We start from the raw sequence: 21,465 nt of genomic DNA on the forward strand, positions 1-21,465 counted from the left end.
TGGTTTCTAGGAAAACACAAGACTTCCCCTCCCTGAAGAAGCATGTAATGTTTCAATTTAGCTCAAAGTACTCTCAACAGGATCCATTTCCTTTTCTTCTGGAAAATTTTCCAAATGGGAATATTCAACATGAGATCTTATGTTTTGGCGTGGCGGGGAAGGAGGGGCAGATTATTACCAGACCGAATGGAGCACAGTGCTTTTTCTGGAATGTCTTGTCCGGAGTCTGAGCGGAGCCCGGCTTTGAATGGAGCCCTCTGTTCCCTATTGACTTAAGAAGTTGACAAGTAGGGCCCTCTCAATGTGAAGTGGGCTCCCAGCAGACAAAGAGGGCCCACACAGGCTGCTAGGAGAGGGATGAGAAGGTGGAGGCAGAGGGGGAGCAGACTAAGAGCCTGCATTCACCCAACTCCACCACTGTGTCTTAAGTTACCGCTCACTAGGAGCTCCTCACACATACATTAGTGCCTCTTTGTCATAGAGGCCAGCATGGTGTTGTGAGCAAGATGAATAGCTAATAATGAACAGAGATGAGAGGCTGGTAATGACCACAGATGAGGGCACTGGGTTTTCAGGCATGGGGTTTATTTTTTTTTTTTTTTGTCATCACTTCATCATTTTTGTTAAACTATATAAAATATTGTGAGCTAGAACAGCCTGATTGTAGCAGAAATTCAGGCAATGTTTCCTGAAGATGCTTCATATCTATAAAGTCACACTTCAAGTTAAGTTTTAACATATTATAGACAATAAAAATCATACAGATAGGGCTGGTTATTGTTTAAAAAAATGCTGATACCCGTACCTATTATCCCTAACATTCTGCCCCCTTGTTCAGAGTGGTAGGGGTGGGAGACAAAGTGGTGTCCATCATCTGAAAGCTGGGACCGTGAAGACCCTTAATTTATTAATCAAAATTTAAAGTGTAAAATTGACAGAATGGTCAAAAATCACTTAATACTACATCAAGACACCAGGACCTCTAGGAACACCATAGAAAAATCCATTCTATGATTAGGCTATAATCAAAATTCAGAGGAAAGTCATACATCTGTACTGAATGCTTCAGGTCTCTAGTTTGTGGTTCTAAAGTTTAAAAAAAAAAAAAACTGGTCTCACTACAATGAAATGCTACTATGCGGACTAACATTATCAAACATAAATAAGATTGGGCTCATTGAATCCACAAGAGTCTCAGCTTTCCAGTCATAACAATTTATGTTGACTATGGACTAATTTATGACTGTTTAGGGACCCCAGTGCTCAGAAATATTTGAATACAATAGGCTTAAATAACACACTCAAATTTGAATAAATAAGTAATCAAGCCGGTCATATTGTTATTAATCAGGACGACCATATTAGAGAATGCGCCAATACAATACTGTTTACATGGCTGCTGTATTCTTAGGTTACCTTTTAATGCTTTTAAAACATCTCCTTGAACTCGGCAGTGCATATATCTGGCCAATATTAAACCTGTTCTGTATGATCTAGGCGGATGGTTTACTCCGAGTCAACGGCGACGTAGGAAGTGACAACGTTCCCACCACGCCTGAGAGCCTGGGAAGGGAATCTCCTCCTCATTTCGAGGCGTCACCTTCCAAAACCAGCCACAGCACTGCAGTCGCTCCCTCGTCTACAGCCTCACGAACGCACAGTCCACCCACCCCAAACAGAGGAAGAGGAAGCCCCGTGCCAACAAAGGCAATAGAGGCACAAGGTGGCACAGAACCGGCTTCCAAAGACGTCCAAAAAGAAAAAGTCACTGAGCATTCGTCATCACCCAGCCGGCCCACCTCGCTCCCATCGGTCAGCATTACTGTCTTTTATAGATAATAGTAAAACCTGAATATTAAATCCAGTCATTATTATACATTCCCTTTCCTCATCGTCTTACAGAAATTTGTGTGAACACTCAAAATTATTTGAATAACATGTCTTTTTGTTGTATTTTAACATCCTGCATGCATGAATGAAGAATATATTTTTTTTATGCATATACCTCATGCACTACAGAGGCCTCTTTATCTCAGGCATGTTATGTTTATTATTCAACATGGAAACCATTTGTGACCTGTATAGGAGCTGCAGAAACCAGAAGAGAGCTTTAGGAAGACAGAAAGCCAGACAGTCGCTGCTCCAGAGGAGGAGAAGTCAAATGCTGCAACTCAACAAAAGCTTCCTGCAGGTCTGAACAACACGCTGCTATACTGACCTCTTGTGGCTGCTCATGGACTTGTGCCATTACATGTCATGTACAAGACTGCCAGCATTTGACCTAGAACTTCTGAAAAAAATGAAAAGGAATCAGAACTTTGAAGGGATGTGTTTTTACTTTACTTTTTATGATTTTAACAGTAGTAATAAACATGTCTTGTTTGTGTGTTTTCAGAAGTCAAACAAGAACGAGAAAAAACTAAATCTCCTGAACCATCTCAAAACACCTCCAACCTTGCCCAGTCAGGGGTCAGCACACAGCAAAGTCAGCCAGTAACTTTACAGGTAAGTTTACTAACCAAACTAATATAAACTTTAAACTTTCTCATCCCACCATCCAACTGATAATCTTTGTATTTTCCTGCAGACAAGTGCTTCTAGTTCCCATGAGTTGTCACAGAGAAGAGAGAATGTGCCGAGCTTAGCTGCACCAGGATCATTTGAATATCACCCACCAAGGGAAACGACAGCAGGTTAGTGAACTCTTTACATCCAAATACCAAGCCAGCAGCTTCTTTTCCATACATCTCCTTGGTTTCTGAGTTTAATTAGCATATCCTCCTTGCTGGCTTTTTTTCCCTTTTGCTTTACAGCCCGACACTGTTTTGTTGTACCCAGTGATGTTTGAATCAGAGTTGAAGGGGTGTTCAATAATGATTATCAGACTGCATAAACTCCTGCTTCACTTTTTTTCTGCTCAACAGACGAAGATCTTTAATTGGACCTCACACTAAAGTCCATTATTAAGTTTTCTCAATGTAGACAAGTACACATGCTAATGAGAGCTGATATACAATAAAAACATGCATAAAAGAAGTTAACCCTTGTGCATCACTATGGACGTTTGACTGTGTTAATGTATATGGCATACAGGGTGTGATTTTTTTATTTTTTTTTCCAAATGTTGGAAGTTCCACATTGGGTCAAAATAAAGATACCCCAATGTTCCTTTTCAAAACCCATTAAAATTAAATAATTATATTATTATATGTATTTTTTTATAGCTGTTTAAAAAAAAACATGAAAATCAATGTTGGTCTGGGATATGTCGCTATTCACTGACATATCCCAGACTGTAAAAGAAAAAAAAGCATAACAAAATACATAAAATGTGCCTATTTTTGTATTGTGCATTATGTACAAACTGGCATTGAAGGGGTTAAAAGCTTTAATACACAATTTTATGGCAGTTTTTTGACACAGACATTTTAAGGCATTAGAGCAGCTTTTTTAAAACAGATGCACAAGGGTCTTAGTTTAATTAATGTGCTGCTTTGTTGTTTCATGCTTTTTGTTCTGACTTTTTGGGCCCCTAAGATAAGTTTTTCTTGAAATTCTAGAGGGGTAGAAAACACCTTGACTTTTTATTAAATCTGATTTACAACCTTTATGACTAAAGATTGTTTTTCCAATTACAATAATGTACAGTATCACATGAGCAGAACCATTTAAGACGTCCCCAATTCTCTGATTATCCATACCAACTCCTGGTTTTGACATCTCTCTATCCCTTATCACTCCCCTCCCTCCCTTCCTTCCCTCCTCTCCTTCCACCCACATATTTTTTTATTTCGCTATAGAGCTTGCAAACAGTGTCAGGTCTCCGCTGGCAACCAGCAACCCTAAGTTACGCTGGGAGTTCTTCGTTCCGCCAGGTAAACCCCCCTCATTCATCAGTGGAGCTCATGTTTCAGTCCCCGGACGCTCGATGCACAGGGTTTCCCTGACGTTTCTTCAAGGGCTGGACAACAGCCCTTCAGTCCCATCTCTTGTTTTTCACTCATTTTCAGAGTGTTGTAGATGATCAGTGATCTCTCTCTGTTGTAAATGTGCTTTGAAGCATTTTGTATAAATGCTCCAGGTCCAACTCATCGGTTTGATTTCACATTTAAAAAATCTAGTTCATTATAAGTATCATCACATTGAAAATGATGCACAATCTTTCCAAAATATCCAGTGAAGTAGGTCACTTATGACAATTTATTAATAGCATCATGGATGACCTATAAATGGGTGACCTACTTAAATTTATGAATGATCAGTTTTATGTTTGCCTCATTGTGCTTTACATTACTACCTGTTCCACCAAAAGCTAAATTAGGTCTACCTTGACATCTGGATCACCTCAACCCAGAGTGGTTTGAAAAACTTTCACTTTATAGTGAAATGAATCAAAAAAAGACATAGTAAAACCTAGAAAAGACAGATCTACTTTGTTGCTCTTGGTGGACTGGTCGTCTGTCAACCGTCTCTCTACATTTTCTTTCATCAGCATCTTTACACCCATTTATCTGTTATCAAACTTTTTTTGTTTAGATTGTGTTTTAACCAATGTCTCCTGTCTTATTCACTCTACAGAAGAGACGGAGAAGGATCGGCGTGGAAATGTGAGTAAAAAAGCATCATATGGCTTCATAATATTTTGTAGTCAGACACTGAAAAACCCTTTTACTGCTTCTCATCTGGCTTGTCATCACCTGGGTTACAGTAGTTTATTTTAACATACTGCATGTATACAGAGATAAAACACAAGTCAAAAGCTGAAGGTAGTCTGTAGGTAAGATTAAGGAAAAATCACCAGACACCTTTATAAAAACTTCTTATCTAAATAGAAACTTTACATAAACCCAGAAAAATATGAAAAAGACTGCATGTGTCTGAACTTTTTATCATTTTCTGTCATCAGACGTTAGCTGTTAGCGCAGATTTGTGAACCCACTGTCATTCTGCAAAGCTTCACTACACATCACACGACACACACAGCTCTTCGTGTAGCATGCCAGATGAGGATGCTGTAGAAAAAGGCCGGGACTGCTTTCGTTTTCATTTGAGCTCATCTCTCTCTTTCTCTGTCTTCTCTCTCCTTAGTAGGAATCCTTTGGCTAGCATTGGAGTAGTGCTGTTGTGGTAGACCAACTATTTCTGTCTCCTCCCTTCCCTTCTTCTTTTCCTGTGGTGGATGTGTGTGCACACTGGTGTTGATCTCTCTGTGTGTGTGTGTGTGTATGTGTGTGTGGGTCGGGGCCATATCAATCTATTGGTCTCCTATTGGCGTCATGGTTGGGTGAGAGCGCGTGTTTGTGTGTGCGCGACTGATGTTCGGTTTTTGGGTGGGCGTAAATGTGTGCATGAATATTTGTGTGCTGTGTGTATTTGTGCATGTTGGTGTGTGTGCGTGTGTGTTGGGGTCTATCAGGTGTCAGTCCCGGTGTTGCCCCAGGCCAGACGGGGTGACCGCTGGTCTTGGGACCCGGATGAGGAGCGAAAGCGTCAGGAAAGGTGGCAGCAAGAGCAGGAGCGCATGCTGCAGGTACACAGAATACCTCAAAGGGGGAAAGCATGGCGCATGAGTCTGCAAGGTTAGGGGTTCACCTCCTTGTGGAGCTGAGTGGGTAGAGAAGGCACTGGCACTGTGAAGATAAGATGCAGAGTACAATTTTAGTTAAGATATCCATTTGGGTTTTAGCAACAAGTGTACAGACAAGTCTGAGGGAAAGACACCTAAACATGTAGGGAAAAAACAGCCTCAAACTGGAAGATTTTCAAACTACAAGTTAATCATGAAGTTTGGCAAGCGTATTTGCATAATAAATGTAGGTATAAAATGATAATTTGCTATTTAGCAGTCAGCAGCTCCACTTTCATGAGTCTCTGATAACATACAGTTTATGTGTCAAACTCAGTTGTGCATAGAGCCAACTGATACATCGATCAGCTGATTTTTTGGCCAATATTAGCCAATCACAGATATATCAGTATCGGTGTAGATGTTGTCCAATATGCACAAATATAAAAAACATTTTCTTAAGCAGATGTAATGTAGACGTAGATGCTTGAGTACTTTGAAATATTGTTCTCATATAGTTAATTGAGCAGCGCACATGCTGACTTACAGTGGCAAGCAGCAAGAATGAGAGACAAAAAGATGCTCTCAGTGATGTCAACCCCATAATGTCAGTCAACACCATGGACAAGAGCCAAAAGAAACTGGAGCACAGTACAGCTGGTGTCAAGAAAAGTAACATTTGCATTTTGGAATAAAACAGCAAACCCAACTATTCTGCCTATATGTTATAACATAAATAGGAGTGTATCGACACAGGCCCTAAGTATCCAGTTTAGTTGGGCTCTAGCACTGGATAATCATAAAGCTTTGTTCTAATATGTAATTTTCTATATATTATCTGAGACTCCTTTTGTTATCGACTATAATTAAAACTCCGGTATCTTAATATGCCTCAAATTTGCTCTGCCCACATGATTGAATTTGCTTTTGGCAAATTGCAGATTCTGTACTAACCATGACTTAACAAATAAGCTATGTATGAGTCAATGCATAAACCAGGCATTATGTCCCAGTGAGTATTGATTGGGTGGTCTTAGGATAAAAAAGATGTTGAGGCTTAAAACTGGGATAATTTTTCTTTTCCAGTTTTAAGAGAAAGTTTTTTAGACATCTAGGTTACATTGCATTTAAGTGGCTATATTTCAGTCTGGGTCCTAACTAGATTTATGACATATAGTCAATTTTATGTACAGTATGGTAAACTTTACTGTTTACCATACTGTACCGAGCAGTGGCTCAGTGTGCTCCGCTCAGAATCAGATGGATTAAGCACATTTCATTGCTACTTGCAAAGCTTGCCTCCATGTTTGTTTTATATTGAGCATATCCTATCCCTAAGGCACACCCCAGACACGCTGATGCACAGTTTGACCACAAGAGGGCATTTTTGGGCAGTGGAAGAACCTCCAGTTGGGTTTTATCTGCTCACTGTCTCCATCTCATGCACATACACAGAAAAGGACTCTGTCCAAGGTTGCTGCTGTTGCTGCTGCCCAAATCACCCTCTCTCTCCTCAACCACTCAGAGGTGCATCTCAGGTCCACCTATTCTTAAACATGTAAATGATTCACTGGTATCCAGGATATACTGTACTTATATACAGTGTAATCTTGATAAATAACAGAGATGAGTACAGATTTCTCTTCTTTCTGGTTGACTGTTTGAGATGAGATGCACTGAAATGAATGAATGTCTGGTGCATCAATGTGCTTGTTACCTCCCTGGTTGATTCTGTGTTGTCTCTGTGCCTTGATCTTGATCTGTCATCTGTCTTGCTTTCTCTCTAAATCTTAAATGTGGCTGTCTTTCTTCTTTTTGGGGTTCCTACACAAATCTAAAAAGAGTGAAAAACTTATTCTCTTGAGGTTTGTACTTTGTACTCCAAATAATTTTATGCGCCGATGTTGCTATTATAGTGGCGTACGTGAAGGTAAAACTTAAATTCCGGAAAAGTTCAGACGGCTTTTGATTTGAAAATTGTGTAAGAACCTATGCATGCTCAACTTTTGCCTTTTGTCCGCAGTGTCTGCTTCTGGTCTCTTTGTTTGCTTTTAATATCTAACACGCAAATATCACATCTGAGCAAGTGTTTAAGCAAGCTGCCTTTGCTTTCATTTGTGTCACCAAAGCTTATATTTTAAGTACATAGTAAGTGAATCCCACATGGACATTTTGTAGAGTCTACCAACTATACAGCAGGATGCACAAATCTCCTTCTTGGATTAAATGAAGCAGGAAGCACTAGGAAAGGTTTTTTTTTAAACTGAATCCTTTTTGATGCCGAAAATATCCGTGCATCATCTCTGTTTTCCTGCTAAAATATCCACCTGCAGACAGTTTAATCTTCGTCTTCGTTGAGGCCCTGTGCTGTATGTCATGTGTCTGTTGCCATGGTAACAGGAGAAGTACCGGCGCGAGCAGGAGAAGCTGAAGGAGGAGTGGGAGAAAGCACAGAGGGAGGTAGCGGAGGAGGAGAGGAAGTACCACGAGGAGGTGTGTGTGTCTGTCTGTCTGTGTGTCTGAGTGAACATGTTGCACCACTGATGTTTTCATTATAACTCACACTCAGAATATCTGACATGAGGATAATTTTACAGAATGAGAGATGTGTGTATTTATAAATCTTAAAGAAAAGTGTATTTTCCGACAGACAATCTTAACCCATGATGGTAGCTTAGTGTTGGTAAAGACTTACCCAGCTCTCCCATCACAACAGGAGCGTAGGATACTGGAAGAAACTGTGGCGCCTCTGACTCCCCGCTCCTCAGCCCTGCCCTCCCCCAGCCGAGGGGATGTCCCCTCCACCTCGCAGCCCCAGGACACCATCGTCCGTTCGCTGGCCGACTGGGAACGGAAGCAGGAACTGCTGGAGAGGCAGTCGGTGAATGGCTGATTATAGATAAATAGTTTGTTAGAAGCGTGCTTTACTTTTCAGGGGATTACAATTGGGTAGAATGACTAGAGTGGGCACTGTGCTTTTTATCTGATTGGTTGTTGAGCTAACTGTTCCCTGTTTGTGATTGGACAACACAGAGAGGGAGCACAGAGAGCGTTGAATGGAAACGGAGAGAAAATGACAGAACCAGTGACATCAGCACCGCTGACGACAGCATGAAAACAGGCAGAAGGTTAGCACACTAAAGTTGCATTTTAGACATTTAAGCTGATACTCTGTGCAACAAGCCCTGGTTTAGGCATACACTACATCTGCCACCTGTTCGTCCAAGGCAATTCCAAAGTCTTTGCATTTCTTGTTCCCATTGGTGGAACGTGGGAACGTCCCTCTCTACCTTTAAGAAAACTCCTGAAGACCCAGCTCTTCAGAAAGGACCTTCTCTCCTGGCGCCACACGACAGTTCTACTCCTTAAAGAATTGTCACTAGCACTTATACTGCACTAATGGCTCTTATTGCACTATAACTTGATTGTTCCCACTTTTTTTCCTGTAAGTCGCTTTGGATAAAAGCGTCTGCTAAATGACTAAATGTAAACAAGGGCTTAAAATGAGTCATTATATGGCCTTAGTGTAAGTTTGTTGGCAGAAAAGGAATTAATCTCAACATGGTTTGTCTCTGATCCTCAGCTTGGTGAGTCAGAGCAGCAGTCAGGCAGAGACACATGGTCACAGTCTGCAGAACGGCCAAAAACTTACTACGATGCCGACCAAAGTCTCGACTCCAGTAAAGACACAAGAACAGCCTTCAGCAGACAGCAACAAGCCCATCCGGCCTGCAGGAGACAGAAGGTGTGTGAATGTGTGTGAGAGGCCTCCTGTCCAAGTTCTGCCTGGATGTTGCATTATTATTTTTTCTTTTAAGTTAAGTCCCTTTCCTTTTACGTCCAATGAACCCCTTAGGTGCACAGTGTTGCAATCTTGCAATGTCTTTAAATTACAGTTTAGAGTATAAGACACAACCAACACAGGATACAGTACCAGCATCTACTAATTAACACAACAGAGAACACATTCAGTTGGTAATATGATTTAAAAAGAAAGTTCACTGTTGATATCTTGGCCATGAGATGTTTTTTTAATTGTTTACATGAGGCCCTCGGGTACCATAACACTGCTATTTTTTTGAAAAATAGACAAATAAATTGCATTCACATTTCATCCAGATCATAAATGTATATTTTAAAGACCTTTAGAGTGGCTGTATTAGTTACACCTTCAGTTAATATGTTTGGCCAGCAGGTGGCATCTTTTACCTGTTTTTCCTCCCAACAGTCCTCCACATTAAGAAACAATAGTGTGTGACAAGAAAAGTGTTTGAAACATTAATTGAGCTCAGTAACACATAACACTGCATTTAAAAGAATAAAGTAAGCCTGGTTTTTCCCAAGCGTTATTGTGTAGATTTGGTTTGTTCTGCTTGTTCCAGCTTGGATTGGATCATGTCCGACTCTTGCAGCCAATAGAGTCGCTGTAGCTTTGAGTCATCATCATGTTGCATGTTACTGTCCATTTCCAGGAGTGGTCCCATTGATAATAACATGTGCCGCAGCTCATCAAAAAACCCCACAGCATGTCCACCACCTCCAGACACACTGCCTCCAGCACCCAACAGGTACTGCATCACAAACAGCCCACATGGAGGGAGAAGGAAGGGGGGGGGGCTTCATTTTTGCACTGTCATTTTCTGCTTTGTTGCCTACATTTCGTCTCATGACATGTACCACTGCAGCAAGGACCCTTGTATGCGTTGGGAATTTCAACACAATACATGCAAACAGATGACTTTTGAATTCATTCTGTTTGATCTAGTTCTTTGTTTTATGGTGATATTGAAACATTATTGCAAATGTGCCAGTGTTGTATAGAAATTCAACTACCTACCTGTAGTTCCAGGTCAACAAAGTATAATAGCTAATGTTTCTAAAATGCCACACAGAAGACCAAAGAAGACCTGTATATGGATCCTAATGAACATTGCTGAACACAAGGAACTTGATTTATGTGATAAAATAAAACACTAGCTGAAACAAAACCAAACCTGCGATCATTGATCTCTCATTATGCACTTGTGTGTGCACACACATGCACACAAGAGATTTTTCGTGTGAAATAGTTTTTCATTATCAGTTGTCCAGTACAGTACAATACAATGTCAACAATTAACTGTGTTTGTCTTTTATATTTACTGTCAAAAGATTTTTGAACTGGTGTAAATGAATCATCTACAGTCCCTGGTAGTATCACAGGTTTACTGTCTCTTTCTCTCTGCTGCAGGTCTGTCAGTGGGAAGAAGTTGTGCTCCAGCTGTGGGCAGCCACTGGGGAAGGGAGCGGCCATGATCATAGAGACCCTCAGTCTTTACTTCCACATTCACTGCTTTAAGGTCAGTCGCAGAAAGAGTACAACAAACTGTTTTCTCAAAGGTGCTTTTGTTCTATCTTTACTCCTTTAATGATTTGTTTAAAGTTTGAGTGCTACTGTAGCTTAACACTGGTGTTGTTGTATGTTGTTTGTTAAATAATGCATTTGTGTTTGTGTGAGCATGGTATATAATATTTCCCTCTGCCATAGAGCTCAGTTACTGCACAAAAACTATAATACAACACAATAGCCCACACTTTTATAGTGGGTGAAATATTCCTTCATTACAATGAGCATTGGCACTATTTTGAGTCAATCTCACATACACCGCCCTACTGCAGAAATAGGACACAGCTCTACTCAACTCGACCTGCATCTCTTTGTTTTTCTGCTCTCAAAGGTTGCAGAGAGCACCTGGTACTTTGTGGTACCACTTCAGATGAGGTTCCAAGCAAGCTATATCACTGCAGACCACTGATTTGTCATTAAGAATCATCACGAGAGCGACAACCTGCACCTGCCATTTTTATATATCCAAGCCACTGACAGAAGCAACCACAATTTTTCTTATTTACTCAAGCAAGATTTTAATGAATGGAAGTCTGCGAAACTACACAGTTCAGTTGGTGCAGAAGTGCAGACGTCCTCTGTTTGGTTGCTGATGAAAGATCCGATGCTTGTCTCACTGAAGGTTATGTACATGGCTGAGATGCCGGCCTACAATGAGTGGGTTCTTTCTGCAGTGGAAAACAAAATTGAGAAAATTACCTGCTACCAAAAGTGAGTTGAGCAGATCCGAATCATGCAGTAGAAACCTGGCATCTGTAGAGCACCAAATGAGTATTAATCCACAGCTGAAAATAGTCCCAAGCAATACATACAATTGATTCCCGTTTGAAGGAAACTTGCTTAAATCTTCTTTTAACTCAAAAGCATCAAGTGACAACCAGATTGTTGGTTTTGTTGATAAAGAAAAAACAAATTAATGAATAATAATATTAATTAAAATGCCTCTCTCCTCAGTGTGGGGTGTGTAAGGGACAGTTAGGGGACACAACTACAGGGACGGACGTCCGGATCAGGAACGGCCTCCTTAACTGCCACCAGTGCTACATCCGCTCCCGCTGTAAGTCCCTCCACCCTCCTTTCTCGTTCACTCTGCCTGCTGTCTCTATAACAATGTTTTCATCCATCCATCCAGAACGTAAATGAATTATGAATGTCAGGTTCTGTCAGCTGGTTCAAACCACCATCATGAATATCAAAAACACAACCAACAGACAACTCCACTGTTACATAATGCTCATAAAAAGAGAGTTTAATCATTCTCTGATATTATAAAAAGGATGAGGTGTTGTTGTTCCTTATTGTTTGGTAATGTACGCCATATTTCATATTTTTGCTGATGAATAAATGCAGTTTTTAATAAGGTGAGGGTGTCGTAGCACCAGCAGTAAATACGGTGCTCATAAACCAGGTAGAAAAACAGACAAAGCTTTGTTTGATTTATTGTTTTCAAAGTAAACTTGACGCTATTTTATGATAAAAAAAAAATGTAAGGTGTATTTCAAAGGTTTCGTTCGTTATTGCAGCCCCGCTGTGTGGCTGATAGGACGAGTGTATTTTAATATAAAAATCCGACCCAGTGCAGCTTTAATAAAGAACTGTCAGACACAGTGAAGCGTGGCTGAATGGAGGGATGGATCTGAAGCTGCATCAGGATGAAGAGAAACTAGTGATGTAGCAGCCAGGAGAGAAAGTAACAGTAACTTTCAATCCCTTTCCCCTTGTCTGCACCAGAGCAAAAGTTCATGCTTTCTGAAAGACACAGCTCACATTTCCATAACCTCAACGCAGCTGTTCTCATTTGGGGATCTTAAAAAAACCACAAAATCAAATCAAAGCCTCAATCAAAACACTTGAACGTCATTATCCTGAATTAAGAGGTTTTTCTTTCATTAGAGCTGCATGTCCTTGACCTTTAAGCACCCTCCACCCAAATGACTGTGCTTTATAAAAATTGTGGGTTTCCTTCTCTTTCTTTTTTCCTTTCAAGCGGCCGGACAGCCAACCACGTTGTGACGCTCAACAGAAAAGCACACAAGGTTCACGGAAGAAATCCCATCCCTGTTTTTAACCCGATTATCTGCAAATCATGTCCTTCACAGCGTGTCGGGATCTTTGCATCCTCAGTAACCAATGAAGATTCATCATGGGGGCCAAACAGGGGATCTGGGGACAGTTTTTAAAAAAAATCCTATTCTTCGTGTTTATGTCATCTGATATGTGAGTGAAATCTGGATTTGATTGGTCCACGTACCACCACAGACTCTGTTTCATCATGCAGCAAGAAAGCAAGAGAGAGAGAGAGAAAGAGACTGTTCTGGGGTGGCGGCCATGTTGAAAAGAAAACACAATAACATTCACAGATGCTTCAAACACAGGTAGGCTCATGTTATGTCCTAAACTGTCGGAGTGAACACAGAAAAAAAGATCAAGTCTTGGTTAGGTAAAATCAGATTCTATTTTCTTGGTTGCAAAAGAAATTTGAATATTTACCATTCAGTTCCATATGATGGAAATGCAGTATATCACAGTTATTGAATCTTTTTTTTTTTTTTTTTATCATTTAAGAACAATTTTCTTAATGTGGATAAAAATACGAGAACTGGAGAGAATATGTGGTCAGGCAGCTCAGATTGGAATTTTTTATTTCTCTAGACAGACTGGATCTGAAGAATATCAATAATTCTGTGCCCCTTTAATTGAGATCAAAGCTATATATATATATATATATATATATATATATATATATATATATATATATATATATATATATATATATATACGTCATATGCAAAGTGCAGTAAAGGTCACCATAAATACTTTTTAGATCCACAGACAGAATATCTACAGTAAGCTACTATTTTTTGTATCCTTTGGCCCTCACAGTGACCCCTAATGTCTCTTGTTCTGTGCGCCTGATTAAAATTAGCTTCTAATATAAACACATATTATGGATGTAGTTTCATCTTTAGGGCAATAACACGACTCCTGAGCTGTTTTTGTGCTTTTTGGGTCACAGCAGGTTGCTCCTCAGCCAGCCTGTCCGCTAGAGAAGTCAGGACTTTAATGTGCCTTAGGGAAAGCAAGGTGATGCAGGAAAAAACACACCAGCTGTATGGTGTTTTATTTCTTCCTTCTTTTTTATTTTTATGGGTGTATGGAGGGATTTGGCCAAATTTGAACCCTTAAACTGCAGACAGACATTCTGCAGCCCTCCTTTACATCTCGCTTTAGTTCAGTTGATAAGTACTGCTTATTTTACATGAACAAAACCCTTAATTTCCCCCTCCTGTGATTTGCAGTGATAAAAAACCAGTGCAAAGGAATACATTTTTTGTCTATTTGGAGAAATATATACTGCAGGGGAGACCATTGATTTAATTTTGAATGTTGTTTTATTCTAGAGAGAGATAGACTTCTTCTGTATGCTATTAATTGAAGTAATTTTGATAATTGCTCAGTGGTAGGATTCATTTATAAAAATTGCAAAAACACAAAAATCACCAGTCCATGTTGCATCTAGAGGCAATATGAACACTCATACCAGCAGCAGCAATATTTGGTTGGATGAAAACTAAAGATCTGTGCCGCCAGCTGGACATTTTAAGTCACTTGCTTCTTCTTCTTTTTTTGAACTTGTATGAGAAGAGCTCGGTTATGTATTGTGGATGTAAAAAAAATGCACGTTTAAGCCTAAAACCAAATGATTTGCTGTATGAAAGCAAACTAGCAGCCTCCTCCTCCTCCTGAACCGTGTCCTATAGCCAAGCTTCTCCTCCGGGTTCATCTCTCTGATCTACAGTATTTTTAAGCTTCTGTTCCGGTTGTGTATTTTATTTTTTATCCTCATTTAGTTAATGAATAAATAAATCTCGGCTGAGTCTCTTATAGCGGGATCTTTGAGACGGAGCTCTATATTCAGACGGTCTTCTTAACAGGATAGTTGGGGGATGAAACCTTTACGTCTGTTCTGTATTTATTGTAATATTCACCTGAACACTATCCGAAATATAGATTAATTTGATGTTTAAATGCAATGGCATTTATAGCATACTGTATGTTTATAAATAAAATGTTATACATCAAAACTGTGCTTCTGTCTCTTTTTTTCTTTTTTCTTTTTTTTACAATATAAATAAATGAAATAATGCAAGAGACAAAATATTTAAAGAAACGGGGTAAATAAACACATTAAAGCGTCATTCAGCAAGTAAAAGAGGATAAGTCGTATTTTTTTAAAATCCGCTCTGGCGCTGCTCCCCTGGTTGTTGTTTTTATTTGATTATTTAGCAAAAACGGCAGAATATAAAGTTGCTGAACAATACTATAAACGAATGGTAATTCAGAAATAGGTCTTAAACAGACCAATTAAAAATGATGTCTTAAGGTGGTAAAAACAGAGAAAAGAGACTTTTTTTTTAAATCTATTTTGCTGCCATGACACGTCTTCTTTCAGACATAAACCAAAAGTTAGCACTAGATAGTACCTGATTTGCATATTTGAGCAAAAACAGTAAAAAAAAAAAAAAAAAAGCTTCTAATCCAACAAGTAATTGTCTTGATCATCAAATGTTTTTGCCCTATTCACATGCAGTGTTGTATGTCAGATATAATAGATTCGGGATTTGGGTTAAATTTAAGTTAAAGTCAGATTATTTTTAGGTTGGTGTGTTTAGGCAGCGCTGTTGCTTCCTTAATATTCTCATGGCGTCACAAATTGTAGGCCTGATTGCTGCTACCAAAAATTGACCAGAGAGATTTAATATAATTTTCTTTTTAAATAACTGTAAAATACCTGGATATTGATATTGGTGTTTCTAACTCATTACCCCAATTCTCATTTTCATGTCTTTGCATCACTGGAGAGGTTTTTAAAATTCTGTCGGATTTCAGAAGACCCACATTTCACTCTGGATTATTGCATTGACATTTCGCGACATCATTTTCATCCTTAAGTAAATATTTTCATCTTTTTTTAGTCAAAATAAATCTTGAAGAATACAGAAGTGACGCTGTACGGAGCTGTCCGTGGTGCTGAAATCTTTGGCCACGACCGAAACACTTCGCATTTATTATTCAAAAAAATATGAATCTTCTTTTAGATAGGAGTATCTAAACCTGCAATGTAACTAAAAATGTCCCTTATTTTCCAAAGAAAACATGACAAAAGCAACTTGGACTATTATTTTTTTTATCATCAACAACCATTTCAATGGTACACCTGGAAAACTATGTGCACATGTAGAAATATTTCCTTCTTAAATATAAGCATTCATTACCTACATATAAATAACTTTCAGATCCTGGACAAAACATGTTTACATAATGCTCACAAAATGGAAGAGAAATCATTGTAAAATCAGACAAAGAGACAACATGCAAATTATATAGAAATAAATACAATGTTTGCATCCATTCCCTTTTTTTTACCCAAAATAAATTCTTCCGAGGGAATTTTGTAAAACATCAAAAAGACTTGTATGATCGATCTACGAGGGAGTATGGCCTATGGTTCAACTATAGGAGACAATAATACGTATTAACACTATACAGTTTGAGCCACAAAAACACTGCCGTAGAAAGACACACAAAACACAGATTTCCTGTCAGAGGTGAACATTGCAGTAGTTTGTGCCTTTTTTTTCTCGAGGAAATAATTGTGTCTATATCGATAATTTAAAGAAACTAAACTCTCAGCAGCCCTGGAAACAAAAAAACACACAGCTGTCAAGAGGCTACTTCCAAACAGCAGGTTGTGTTTATAGAGAACAGAAAAGCAAAATGCGTCAGCGTCTCGTTGGATATTTGTCGTGTCAGACTGTGGATAAGTGAGAGAGCATCCGCACTCACGGATATTAAACGTCTCTCTACCAAACAAAGCAGCTGTTGAACTCTGACATGTAATGTGACTTAACGAGGCTCCTTTTGCTCGCTGATGGCACTGCGCGTTTCCAGTGCGCAGACGTATGTTTGCTCATAAATCAGCCAAAAAACGCTCATCTTAACAAGTCACTTCATCCAGTTTTCAGTCTTAAATGTATCGTTTGTTTCCCAAGACAGGAGGAACATTTTTGCTTTGGGATGACTTGTCTTGTTCTGGATTTACGCATGAAGAATTGTTAATATTAGTACACTAATACGACTTCTGCATCTCTCAGGATTTCAGTCTTTTGACAGGAAACAAGTGGAAACATTTCACCCAACTTGCACTTGTTTTTAAGAGAACAAAATGGTTGTTATTATCAGACAGTATGACTTGTCAAGATGGATATTTTCACAGCAAAAGTGTCAACTGACCACAAGAAACGGCGCAAGGCATAAAAATAAAATAACAGAGTTGTAATCTTCTTTTTAACTGCTCTTTATTGTCCTTAAGTCTGTCTCGGGCGATTGCTTTTCAGTCTCCAGGGGATGAGGGTGTCTCTTCCTCTGCGCTGTGAAGCTTCATTAGAACATGCTGGTCTTTACTAATGTAGCTTTGGCTCCGTTCTGTCTTTGCAAAGACGACAGTACGCTGGCGAACGGCCCGCCCAATGAGTCCGGGATAGAGGTGATGGTCCCCGGGGCGGTGGCCCAGCCTTGGCTCGCTGCTGTCACCCCCATGCCGGTGGACACGGAGGTCTTCACCTGGTCCACCTGTCCGTTCCCGGTGGTGTTGACCTGGCCTCCGGTCGGGCTCGGTCCGCCGCAGTTGGAGGTGGGGACGGGGTTCGGGCCCGGTCCTCCTGTGCTGTCTGGGTCGGTAGATTTGGTCTCTTTGCTGTCTTCATCTCTGGAGTCGGACTTCTTTCCGGAATTGGACTTTGCAGCCGCTGCGGCCGCTGCAGCGGCTCGCTCCTGCTTGCGGAACTTGGCGCGCCGGTTCTGGAACCACACCTGGAGAATTGAAGAAGGGTGCAAGTGCAAACGTTAGATCACAATGAAGGGATTGGTTTATGACATTGAAATCAAGCACTGCTAGATTTATTATTATTTGCTCCCCAAAAAAAAGACATGATGGGAATTAACTCTAAATCAGCTGTGCTTATAAATACGTTTTGATGTTTAAATGTCTCGAATTGTTCCTAAAGACAAATACAATCTTTATTTTGTGCATAAATGCATCAGCAGTTGGATGCCAGTTTATCATGTCAAAGCTGTTAAACTTTTATTTCACTAAAATCTATTAAAAATAAGCAATTAGATGCAATGTGTTAAAATGTTTCCCATTTGCATCCTAATTCCACCCGTGCGTAATTGTGCGTAATTGTGCGTAACGGGGAGCAGGTTGGCGCCTGTTGGGAGAGCCGGTGTCTGCGTACCTGCACTCTGGCTTCAGTCAGATCGATTTTGAGTGCCAGCTCCTCTCTGGTGTAGATGTCCGGGTAGTGCGTCTCAGCGAAGACCCGCTCCAGCTCCTTCAGCTGGGCGCTGGTGAACGTGGTCCGGATGCGCCTCTGCTTCCTCTTCTCGTTCAGTCCGCCGTGATCCGTGAACAGTTTGTAGGGAACTGGAAACCAAATAAAATGTCAGCGTTAGTGGTCTTATCTGTGAGACATGACCGTGTGTTGATGTTGTCAAATGGAAGTAAATTCAAATTCGATATTTTGTATAAAATCCGGTTATGGATGCTGGGCTAAAGCTTTCAATTGTATTATGCTTTTGATTACCTGTGAATTAGTTCTGAATTGATAACGCTGCTGACCTGTGATGCGGTTAATTGTGATGTTAAACTAATTGTTGCTCCTCGGATTGAGGCTCAAGTTTGAAAACTTGTCATAATGTTCCCATCCGCCCCGCTTGTTGCTACTGTAACTCCAATTCGGTGTCAATAATGAGCTTTAGTCTTTGGTTATCTAATTATTTTCGAAGCTTTATGTCTCATCGCAAAGTAAATAAATTATGCCTATCGTTTTGGCAGCTTAAGATAATTCTGTTGGCGGTTTTGGGTGTGACTGGGATAGTATAACCCCGTAACCGAATTACCGCTTGCCTGCAATCGCTTCTAACGTGATAAATTCTTTCATTTGTGTAAGCAAATTTCGTTTGGTAAATACTAAACACATTTCCATTTTCAAATGCAATCAAGGCGTCCTATAATACACCGGGTTGAGGCTCCGGAGCCGCTGCTTACCTGCGGCGTACGGGCTGCTCTGGTGGTCCCGCAGGGTCCCCAGGCTGCAGGACCCCGGCGTGAGAGACGGACAGCCGGAGGTGGCCCCGAAAGTGGTCCTGATGGGATTGTACTGAAACCCACTGGCTTGACTGCACGAGCTGAAGTCCGCATAGGCCGATGCCAAGCTCGTCGTGTCCATCCCGGCCATACATGACTCGTAGGCAGAGGAATTTAGGTAAGAATACTCCATTTTATACATTTGAGAAGGCTCGGTGGAGTTAGAAAGCTGCACTTCCCGGGAAAAAAAACACGTCAAACAAAAACTACCCCAAAAAAATTGGGTTAGAAAGTAAAAAAATAAAACAAAAATGAGGAGGACGCGCGGTCTGAGTTGGGGGGGAAAGAGGACTGGTTTGGTTTGAACTGGTTGGAAGGAGGCTGGACGGTGGGTAGATGTTCACTGCTCAGCGCCTGCTCCAAAACTGGCCTCCTTTATAGGAACCTAGCCCTGTTTTATGAAAAGCCCCCTAAGAGCCGCCTAGCCCGAGGTCTCTAGAGCATATAGTCCTCATAATAAACTTGGCTCTTTCCGCTTGGACAATAGCAAAGCGTTTGGTCTTATTGCTAGCGCTTTTTTACATGACAATAACTCATCAGTCTATTGGGCTGGCACTGGGGGCCCGGGCTGTCCAACCTCCCTATCATTGATCCCCTGCATCTCTAATTAGAATTTAATACCACGCCATTACGCACCCCTCCACCACCACCACCGCCCCCCTCCACCCCTCTACCCATCCACCCCACTCCTCTCCAACCACCATCTTGCCCTTTAATTCAATCACACCACTTGGAAATAATGAAAGTTGGGTGACGATTCTCCCTGATCCAATTTTCTCCAAGCTTTTAAGCCTTTTAAGCGACCGTATACCTTGGGCAGGATTTCACATAGTATTCCCCCTCTGCCTCTTCTCTCTGCCCGTCTGCTCCGGCTGTTTCCCTCTGTTTCTGCCTCTGATCTGCTGCACTAAAGCTGCAAAACATGTTCGTTTTAACAGGTAGAAAAGACCGAGTTTGTCGTTTGTGGAACGCCTGTTTGAAGCGTAAAATCTCTTGTTTTGGGACAAATAATAACCTGCAGCTGAGGTGAAGTCACCTGCTTTTTAATAATGTTTTTGCACCATGTTGCTGAAGCATTCTGCTGTATTCAGGACACTGGTTGCAAGACTGAAACAGGCAAATGTGCTCTCAAACAAATCACTTCCTTTCACCTAATGTTTTTGCAGAAAATACTATTGAACATGGGGAAATAATCACCTGAATAAGCCTTTTATGTCAGTGTCACCAACAGCGTGTGCGCACCAATCACATTCCGAACAAGCCATTTGTTTTGATTTCTCTTTGTTGTATTTCACATTACACTGCACCAGCTCTGACATTTTTTAATGGTTTTAATTAGTATGTAATACTTTTAAATCAGCCATTTCTGCCTTCAAATTAAAGACAGTAAATAAAAGTTAAAAATTGTTTCATTGTATAACAATTTATGTCCAATAATAAAGAAATTTGGCAGCTTCGGTTTAATAATGCCCCCTTTTTGCCAAATAAACAGCGTTTTTCTAATTATTTCCTCTGCACTGCTGCAGTATAATCTCTGCTAAACTTCCGGGTGTGTTTTTATGATTCAAATGAGTTTGTAATTGTCTTTATTACTTTCATTATTCCGTTTATTTGGCAAATAACATCTTTCTAATGAAAGTAACGAACTGGCGAGGCAGTCATCGGACCTCTTAGGCTCACAATATTGGCTGAGTGGTTAATTCGGTTTGTGTAATAAGGTGAACCGTTTTGTATGGCGCTTACACACGAGTGTGTTTCTTTCTTTCTTTTTCATTGGACAGAGTTCAAGTCCTCGTTTGAAGCTGCGCTGTTTGTTTTTTCTTCCAAATTATCGAAACACAAAAAGGCAAGAATAAAATTTAGCAGCTTAGAGTTTGATGTTTGCTGGTTTCAGTGGATGATCTGTGTGCTGATGGTCTGAAAAATCACTATAATATTCATATAATAATCCTGAGTGTCCACAGTCTTTATATCAGCATTTCTATTTATCACACGTGGCTGCAGCATTATTTTGGACACGAGATATTATAAACTTTTGTCTCACAACATATTAAATGTTATTATTGGATTATTATTGATCCCTTTTTTTATTTTTTATTTGATTTGATTCTTCACAATATAGATCGTGTTTCTTCATCTTAATTAAAGAAGCCTGGGAAGATATTAAATAAACGTTTATTTTTTTAAATGAGAGCCCCAATAAATAATGATAGTAATAAATAAAAAGGAAGTCTCTTAAACCACATAGGGGTAAGTTTCTGAGGTCACTGCTCTAAGACTGAGTTTTAAATGATTTTTTTTTTT

General features: G+C 40.1%; 2 protein-coding genes across 2 annotated transcripts in view; one reads left to right on the forward strand and one right to left on the reverse strand.

The window, feature by feature from the left end:
* The window catches only part of LOC131981544 (LIM and calponin homology domains-containing protein 1-like), a 91,490-nt gene extending 76,453 nt beyond the window's left edge, over positions 1 to 15,037 (forward strand). The window contains exons 15-29 of the mRNA XM_059345877.1: positions 1,498 to 1,812; positions 2,086 to 2,191; positions 2,396 to 2,505; positions 2,588 to 2,693; positions 3,801 to 3,875; positions 4,579 to 4,607; positions 5,417 to 5,530; positions 7,967 to 8,059; positions 8,283 to 8,447; positions 8,600 to 8,694; positions 9,150 to 9,311; positions 10,039 to 10,134; positions 10,797 to 10,905; positions 11,907 to 12,009; positions 12,940 to 15,037. Of these exons, the coding sequence (XP_059201860.1) occupies positions 1,498 to 1,812; positions 2,086 to 2,191; positions 2,396 to 2,505; positions 2,588 to 2,693; positions 3,801 to 3,875; positions 4,579 to 4,607; positions 5,417 to 5,530; positions 7,967 to 8,059; positions 8,283 to 8,447; positions 8,600 to 8,694; positions 9,150 to 9,311; positions 10,039 to 10,134; positions 10,797 to 10,905; positions 11,907 to 12,009; positions 12,940 to 12,965 (1,704 nt within the window). The 3' untranslated portion in view covers positions 12,966 to 15,037. The remainder of the gene's footprint in view (positions 1 to 1,497; positions 1,813 to 2,085; positions 2,192 to 2,395; positions 2,506 to 2,587; positions 2,694 to 3,800; positions 3,876 to 4,578; positions 4,608 to 5,416; positions 5,531 to 7,966; positions 8,060 to 8,282; positions 8,448 to 8,599; positions 8,695 to 9,149; positions 9,312 to 10,038; positions 10,135 to 10,796; positions 10,906 to 11,906; positions 12,010 to 12,939) is intronic.
* Positions 15,038 to 16,159: 1,122 nt separating this feature from the next.
* On the reverse strand, positions 16,160 to 19,390 carry phox2bb (paired like homeobox 2Bb). Its single transcript, XM_059346588.1, has 3 exons — positions 19,063 to 19,390; positions 18,251 to 18,438; positions 16,160 to 17,825 (listed from the first exon to the last, which is right to left on the reverse strand). Exons 1-3 carry the CDS (start codon positions 19,301 to 19,303, stop codon positions 17,397 to 17,399), a joined length of 858 nt encoding a protein of 285 aa, XP_059202571.1. The 5' UTR covers positions 19,304 to 19,390; the 3' UTR covers positions 16,160 to 17,396.
* Between the last annotated feature and the right edge of the window lie 2,075 nt (positions 19,391 to 21,465).

This window comes from Centropristis striata, chromosome 12 (genome assembly GCF_030273125.1).
Source record: "Centropristis striata isolate RG_2023a ecotype Rhode Island chromosome 12, C.striata_1.0, whole genome shotgun sequence".
Taxonomy (NCBI): Eukaryota; Metazoa; Chordata; class Actinopteri; order Perciformes; family Serranidae; genus Centropristis; species Centropristis striata.

What these genes read in the sequence shown, in the direction of transcription:
- phox2bb (XM_059346588.1), bottom strand. Translation starts at nt 19,303, where the DNA reads ATGTATAAAATGGAGTATTCTTACCTAAATTCCTCTGCCTACGAGTCA. An exon ending in GAGCAGCCCGTACGCCGCAG is followed by an intron (nt 18,439 to 19,062) that starts GTAAGCAGCGGC and finishes TTTGGTTTCCAG; the next exon opens with TTCCCTACAAACTGTTCACG. An exon ending in TGACTGAAGCCAGAGTGCAG is followed by an intron (nt 17,826 to 18,250) that starts GTACGCAGACAC and finishes TCAATTCTCCAG; the next exon opens with GTGTGGTTCCAGAACCGGCG.